The following is a 7500-nucleotide window of genomic DNA, read 5'->3' on the forward strand; positions in this document are numbered from 1 at the left end:
GAAATAACATAAGTTATTTAGGTACAAATTTCCATTGAGAGCAATATTATAATACTGTGCACACACATATATATTTACTGAATGTAACCATATGGGTGAATTGTTTGTATCTTTCCTGAAATAACACAATGCAGGGTTTTGACTTTGCAGTCATACAGATTTATTGTTGAAGGTTAATTAGATGATACTGCTGAACTGTGATCAAGAGAGGTTTCACAACTGTAGCATGTTGTGTGTATGTGTGTGTGTATGTGTACTTGAGATGTGTATTTGACTGCAATGCTTATACATTTGCCTGTGTAACAACCAAGCCATGCGGTCACTTTTGACAACCATGGTAGCATTAAATAGAAACAATTCTAAGGTGTAAATGGGTTTTATTTTCATGCTCCCACAGTTCATCCTCATGCTTTTTCTTCTAGTCTTGCACAACCATAAAAACACATCTAATTACTTCTATTCTTGGAATGTAAGGATAATTGCATACAATTATATACAGTGAGATGAGTGTCAGAAGTGCTTTGCATTTCCAGCAGGAGGCTTAATCCACTTCTCGTCCAACTTCTTACTTGCGCACTGCAAGATGGGGGAACTGCAACAACAGGAATAAGTTCAGTATAGCACTACTCCTCAACGCTGGGTTTGATGTCTTCTTGTATTTTGTTTTTTTCTTTTGAGAAGAATGGCACAACAGTAAATAGTGCCAAGTGCTTTACTGCTTACAATCACTATAAATAATGGAAGCTGCATAAAGTGTTTTTCAAATCAAGGTCAAAAGTGTCTTCTAACAGACTTGTACTTTGCCTGGTACAAGAATTCAAGTCTTGATCGCCTACCTCCCAGAAAGCCTGGTCATCAAAACATTTCTTGTCTTGCGGTGGTCTCCAGAAGTTCCACTTGAGTAGGAACCCTGTGCACGATAGCATATAAAAGGAAAACAGGACTTATGGATGGCTAACATGCTTTGTAGTATTGGTGTACGCCTGTGTTTGAGCACTCGTGAACCGCAGCATGCTGCCGTTCTGAGGAGTGAGCTCAGGTGTGCTCTGAGATTTCATTTAACCCTCCTATTCTGTTCATTTTGGGCTAACACTCATGAGGTTCCCGGTCACATGTGACCGGTAACATTGTATTCGATTATAAATCCACTACGATACATATTATCACCTAATGTTGTGTTAGATCTTTTTATCAACTTCTGCTCTTGTGAAAATGACAAGTTTTGAACTTCTATTTGCTATGTATGTGCTGTAGGCCTAATTTACCTGAGATCATACCATTCGTTTTTTAGGGAAAAAAACATTATATAGATATTATTTTGACTATAACAAATACTCAGATGAAACATATTGTAGTATTTATCACAGAGTACTTCATTTCAGTGTTTTCCAAGGACACTGTTTTGAAAACATTTCAATTTTCTAAATAGCGGCAAAAAAATAGCATCAAAATAGCAACATCTTTTGTGTTCCCGTCAGCATTGACCACTATGATTTAGCTAGTCATCCTCATGACATTTTCACATGGAAGCTGACCGTTCCTCTCAGGTGGGGATGAGGTCCAGGAAAAATTTCCTGGACTTCAGCTGGGTCTTCTTCCTGACACCTGACACCTGACAGGTGTTGGCAGTTCCCGTGGTAGGTTCCCGTGAGGGTTGCCATGGAAGCCAAAAAGGGGCAAAGTTGTGTGTGTCTGTGTGTGTCTGTGTCCGTGTGTGTGTGTGTGTGTGTGTGTGTGTGTGTGTCTGTGCCTGCTCAAAGACACCTACATGTTGGGGTGTGGGAAAGAAGTCTGAGAGATACTTTCCCGTGGGGGTTGCCATGGAAGCCAGAAAGGGTTATAAGGTGTGTGTGTGTGTGTGTGTGTGTGTGTGTGTGTGCCTGCTCAAAGACACCTACATGTTGGGGTGTGGGAAAGAAGTCTGAGAGATACTTTCCCGTGGGGGTTGCCATGGAAGCCAGAAAGGGTTATAAGGTGTGTGTGTGTGTGTGTGTGTGTGTGTGTGTGTGTGTGTGTGCCTGCTCAAAGACACCTACATGTTGGGGTGTGGGAAAGAAGTCAGAGAGATACTTTGCTGTGGGGGTTGCCATGGAAGCCAGAAAGGGGTATAAGGTGTGTGTGTGTATGTGTGTGTGTGTGTGTGTGTGTGTGTGTGTGTGTGTTCACACACATCTGTGTCTGCTCAAAGACACCTGCATGTTGGGGTGTGGGAAAGGAGTGTGGGAATGTGTTTAACTCTATTTTATACACTAATTGTAGTCTTACCCATTCATTTCTAATGACCGGTCATTTGTGACCGGGAACACGATGGGTGTATACAAGTTAAATAAAACATTCAAAAATTAATGAAAATTCTCCAAATTTATTTTATGTGTTCAGATGCCATGTGTGAACAAAGTCATGGAACCTCATGACAAACAGATGAAATTAACTGCATTTTTTGGAGAGAAAACTTGTACACCGGTCAGATTTGACCGCGAACACGACAGGAGGGTTAAAGTAGTGTCACGTGTGATGTTTGTCTTTGTTCAGTACCTAACTTATTTAACTTTCAATCACACTTGCTACAAGATAAACACAACTGGGGCCTTTCACAATTAGAATAGAATAGAAAGCCTTTATTGTCATTGTACAAGTACACTGAAATTAGGTGTGCTCCGTCTGACCAGTGCAATTAATAACAATACAGCTGAGACAGACAACAAGGACACATCTCATTACTGACAAGGAAAATAATATTGGATCAATAGCGATATTGCTCTTTAAAGTGGATATTTGCCAACAGCAGTAGCCTTCTGGCATATGGGTTCATCCCTGTTGTTTATTATAGAAGCTAGCTGAATGAAGAAGAGAAAGGACTCACCTGTAATGATTCCCATGGACAAACTAAGACTTAAGGTGATGAGAAGAGTACAAATGTGAAATACAGCAAACCGGATTGCCCTGCAGAAGGAATCAGGGTGTCAGATGTGTGTGTGTGTATATGTATATGCAGTTATGTAAATGATATGACAACTAGTGCATCACTACGTGGTGTGATCGTCACAATCCATCAGCTGCAAGAGCAGATGTGCCAGCCATCCCAGTAGACCAGGGAGTCCATGTGTACTCAGAACGCCACAGGTGTCATGGCACTCAAATGCAAGCAGCATGTGGAGCTGGAAGACAAATGGAGGTTACAAGGAAGGGCAATGTCTTGATTATTTGGCAAATCAAGGGAAAAGTCTTCACTTGGCAATCAAAACCTTAAGGTAACGGAAGCCCAGGGTCGATATGACAGCAGCAGCAAATCCGATTGTCATGGCTTGCCAAGGCTGATGAATGACTGACATGGAAACGCCAACTGCAACACCACCAGCAAGGGTGCACCTCTGCATGTGGCCCTGACAGAGGAATGAAGACATAAGCACAAGGTTAAAATCAGTCCTTTCATTCATGCATCTCTGTTGTTGAAACAGTGGGCAGTCCTCATCTTAAATGAGCTATTCTTTCTTTACTAGAGTCCTTGAAGAGGAGTCCTTGAGGAGTTCCTGGGAAGGCGCTGCAACATGACAATTAGTTTAAATCCTTGTGAAAGGTGCCTGAACGCCACCTGAGGCTGCAAGCATTTAAACACAAGAAGTCTTTCAATGATCCAGCATCACTGATCTGACCTTTGAATACATCATTTCAATCATCATAAAGTTTTCTTTAATTTTTAGGTATTTGTTGTGATTATTTGTTTGTTTGTTTTAGTATTTTTTTCTTTGCTACTGATGTTCCAGTCATTTTTTGTGGCTCTTTGTTAATTACCTTTCCACCACCTGTTTTTGAAATAAATCAAGTGAATTTGCTTAGGTTTTAGCGGGTTAATTTGACTGTACTTTAATTAATCAGGAATTATGACAATACAAGGAAATATGAGTTGTTGTTTTTTGTTTGTTTTTTTTCCCAACATTACGGTTTAATTACATCACTTTGAATCTTGTTAGTGTTCAAGTGTGGCATCAGAACATTTTAAAACTGAACACAAACCAAAACAGGCTTTCATATGAGGGTCTAAAGAGCAAAATCATGAAAGTCATCTTGGAGGTCCAGAACATTAAAGTGTGGACTCAATGGTGTGACAACATGAGCTGTAATTTGAAACCATGTAAGCACTTATAGTTGAAAAGTGATGATAGTGATAATGTCTGCTCTAACACCTGTACGCACAAACATGCCATTATGATGCATTGACTGATCAGTTTATCAATTACTATATGATTATGGAGTAACATCCGATAAAGGAATTTACTCCAAAACATTACTTTCGTTCTCTCTCAAGAGATTAGTGCATATTCTCATGCTCCAAAGGCAAGGACAAACACTAATTTCCAAGCTAATACTGACTTCATTTGATGGTATATTTTTGATTAAACATCGAATCTCAGGTCATACCGGGTTGAGTTTTCCTTTGGGATTGGAGAGCACAGACACAGCAGCTGCTGTCACAGCGCTTACAGCCAAGGCCAGGTAGGTGCTGTAAACTGCCGCCAGCTTCCTCCCGGGAGCATGATGGTCCACAAGGACAGAGTTAAAAGTGGGCCAAAACATCCAGAGAAACACAGTCCCTGGGGAGTAGAGTCAGCACAACATGATTTCTGATCAGATCTAAGCAAACTTGTTGTAGAGCTCCTTTTACTTTTTTTGCCCATTTTGAACAATTGTATCTTTTTGATCCACAGAGAGAAATTCTCTTTTTGGAAGTGAGAGTACAAGGTCAGTTACAGGACAGCAGCTCTGCAGCTGGCAGACAGTCAGTGTCTTGTCAGGAACACCTTAGCAAGGTGGATTCTTGCCAACACTGGGGAACCTTGGTCCTCTAGTAGTCACCCCATTCACTGCACAACCCCACTGACCCATTGTACAGTAATACCAGAAAGGCATGTTCTACTACACACCCAGTATGCAGAATAATCCTGCTTTGCGGTCTGATTTCTCTTTCTCAAATCGCTGCACTGAGTCTTTCCGATACAGGATCCACGTCAGCGTCAGTCCGAAGAAGGCCCCAAAGATGTGAAGTAGCGTGATGCTGCTCAGAGGGCGAACCTACAGTTAGAAAGAATAATCAGTGAATAACAATCAGAATCAAGATAGTCATCACTCATTTAGTATGCTGCATGAATGAGACACCAATTTGTGTGTATTCCGGCATAGAGAATATCATTTAATAACGTGATGCGGAAGATGCATTAAATGGGTGGGTGATAGTGTCCTGTGCATTATGGACATAGCTCTTGGGACAAATACACTGTACTAACAAATACTCTGTTTAAATAAGCCCAGGGATATTTGCCAGAGGTGAGTCTGCCAAACATGCCAATGAGAGGTCACCAATAATTTTTACTGAGTGTCTTATCAACTTGAACTGAAGTGAGGAGGTGTGGTGGCTGCACCTCAAGGCCCACAATAAGATGCCTTACACTTCATCACACATATACACATGCATTTTAAATAACACATAAGTTTGGTTTTCACAACATTTTATTTTTTGTCAAAATGTTATCGTTATCTAAAGAGGGAGTGCACTGATAAATTAGGTTTCTTGAAGTGGAGTGGTAGGTTAGGTCAACAACATTGTTAAGTATGGCTGTAGGGATAGTTTCAGCAGGTTTAATGTTAACTTGTTTTGTTTGTTGTATTGTTTACCTCCCTGTCATGTGTCTTTTGGTTCAGTTAACCACTGTAAGTTGCCCCAGTCTTCATTTGTGAAGTCATTTTTTTCTGATCATACTTGTGTTGTCTGTTTTGTTGGCCTCATTCATTTAATTTTATTTAATTTTGGAGGGCCCCTTCATTTATTTATTGTAAATCTGTCCACTGGATTCTGGTTTTGTTACCCTATTATTGAACATTTTTTGGATAAATAAAACGCTTCATTTCTCACTCTACCTGGGACTTCCTCTTTTTTGCCCCAGCCCCTAACAGGAGGTAACACAAGATTAAAAGCTACTTGCCTTCAGAAATGTCTGGAGTAGCCATCCATTCAGGGCAAAGCCTGAGACCTCCAGGAGGGTGATGAGCACCAGGTGGACAGGGTTTGTCTTCCCAAGAACTGTGCCCATTGAAATGAGGGCAGACGCTGCGTACATCTCGGCAACCACCAAACTATGGCAAAATGCAACAAGCTTTTATTATCCTCTAATAGCATCATATTTCCCATATTTTCAGCATTTGGTTTATGCTCTGTGTGAGTGAGTGGGTAGGTGATCAGATCAGTGTCTTGCTCAAGGTTGCCAATGACAGAGCATGTGGTTGTTGTGGATATCAAATCTATGACCTTCTCGGTTATGCAACAGTCACACTGACCACTGGGTCACTCTACAGCCTGCAGGTGAAGTACTTTGATGCATTACACAGTCATGCATCTTTTGATTATGAAATTACATTTTATTTTAGGTATGACATAATAGCTAGTATTTAATAAAGTGACACTTTTATTTAAAGATACAGCAAGGGTCATTCATTCCAACATGTCACCATAAAAACGGAGGAGTTGACCTAGAGGAGATCTAGTGAAATCCATGCCTGATTGGACATCAGTGATGCAAAAAGAGATGTTTCATTAAATAATTAACAGGTGAAATCTGCACTATTAGTCCATAACCTACCTTTTCAGATCTATCCTGATCTTTCCTCTGTGATACCAGGACTCAAAGCCATTGAGGATGACTGCCCACTGGGTGGCTATGACCGCCACCAGGAGGTTGAACCCAGAGCCACTGAAGCCATACCGCACAAAGAAAGTGCTTAGGAAGCCAAAGCCCAGAAACACCACCACATTCACATCCTGGAACTCTGCCAGAGAGAAATAACATAGAAAAGTGTTATACGGTATCACTCAAAGACAGTCCTGTCAGTTATATGTTGGCTGGGGAAACATATAATCTTTGGGCCTTTTCAGCTAATGTCATCTGCACCCCCAGTCCCAAGACAGCCAACCATGAGCTTATCAATGCCCAACAGTAATAGCAGCCCCTCCCCACCTCCCCATCCTACACCACTCTGTTATTTTTCTTTCAAATTCTCTTCCTCAAGCACCCATGGAATCAGTAAAAGTGAATAATTCACTGTATTATTGATAGGATTAAACAAGATAACTGAAGAGTAATGATACTGAAAAGTTAAGCAACCACCTCACACGCACATTTCAAAACAACTCACCTGAGTAAAAGATCCTGAAAGTAGTTCCGCTTGTCTCGACGTTTTGATCGAGCTCGACGTAAAGGGCATATATGACAATGAAGGCCGTCTGTAAGAGACAGAGCAGGGGGGCCAGACGGGAGCGCAGGCTGGGTGCATACTGAGGAGCCATGGAAGAAGTTTTCTGAGCTCGGTTCAGACTGACGCATCCGCCGCCGGCGCTTTGAAAAAGGGGGCGCAACCCATAGCCGCGCAGAGGCTTTCACACACTGTTTATCTGCAGAATTTCATGCTGGACATACCCAGTCTTTCTCCACTGATCTTGTAAGGCTGGAA

At 41.4% G+C, this 7500-nt stretch overlaps 1 protein-coding gene across 1 annotated transcript; it reads right to left on the reverse strand.

Annotated features, from left to right (window-relative positions):
* Positions 1-474: 474 nt before the first annotated feature.
* rhd (Rh blood group, D antigen) lies at positions 475-7341 on the reverse strand. Its single transcript, XM_030044589.1, has 10 exons — positions 7186-7341; positions 6633-6819; positions 5979-6129; positions 4923-5070; positions 4420-4592; positions 3246-3383; positions 3031-3158; positions 2864-2943; positions 837-910; positions 475-592 (listed from the first exon to the last, which is right to left on the reverse strand). Exons 1-10 carry the CDS (start codon positions 7334-7336, stop codon positions 566-568), a joined length of 1257 nt encoding a protein of 418 aa, XP_029900449.1. The 5' UTR covers positions 7337-7341; the 3' UTR covers positions 475-565.
* Between the last annotated feature and the right edge of the window lie 159 nt (positions 7342-7500).

The sequence above is a fragment of the Myripristis murdjan genome, chromosome 22 (genome assembly GCF_902150065.1).
Source record: "Myripristis murdjan chromosome 22, fMyrMur1.1, whole genome shotgun sequence".
NCBI classification, from domain to species: domain Eukaryota; kingdom Metazoa; phylum Chordata; class Actinopteri; order Holocentriformes; family Holocentridae; genus Myripristis; species Myripristis murdjan.

Coding starts and splice junctions, on each gene's coding strand:
- rhd (XM_030044589.1), bottom strand. CDS start 7,336: ATGGCTCCTCAGTATGCACCCAGCCTGCGCTCCCGTCTGGCCCCCCTG. Junction 4,593..4,922: donor AGGATTATTCTGCATACTGG/GTGTGTAGTAGA, acceptor TCTACTCCCCAG/GGACTGTGTTTCTCTGGATG. Junction 3,384..4,419: donor CCAAAGGAAAACTCAACCCG/GTATGACCTGAG, acceptor TTCCTCTGTCAG/GGCCACATGCAGAGGTGCAC.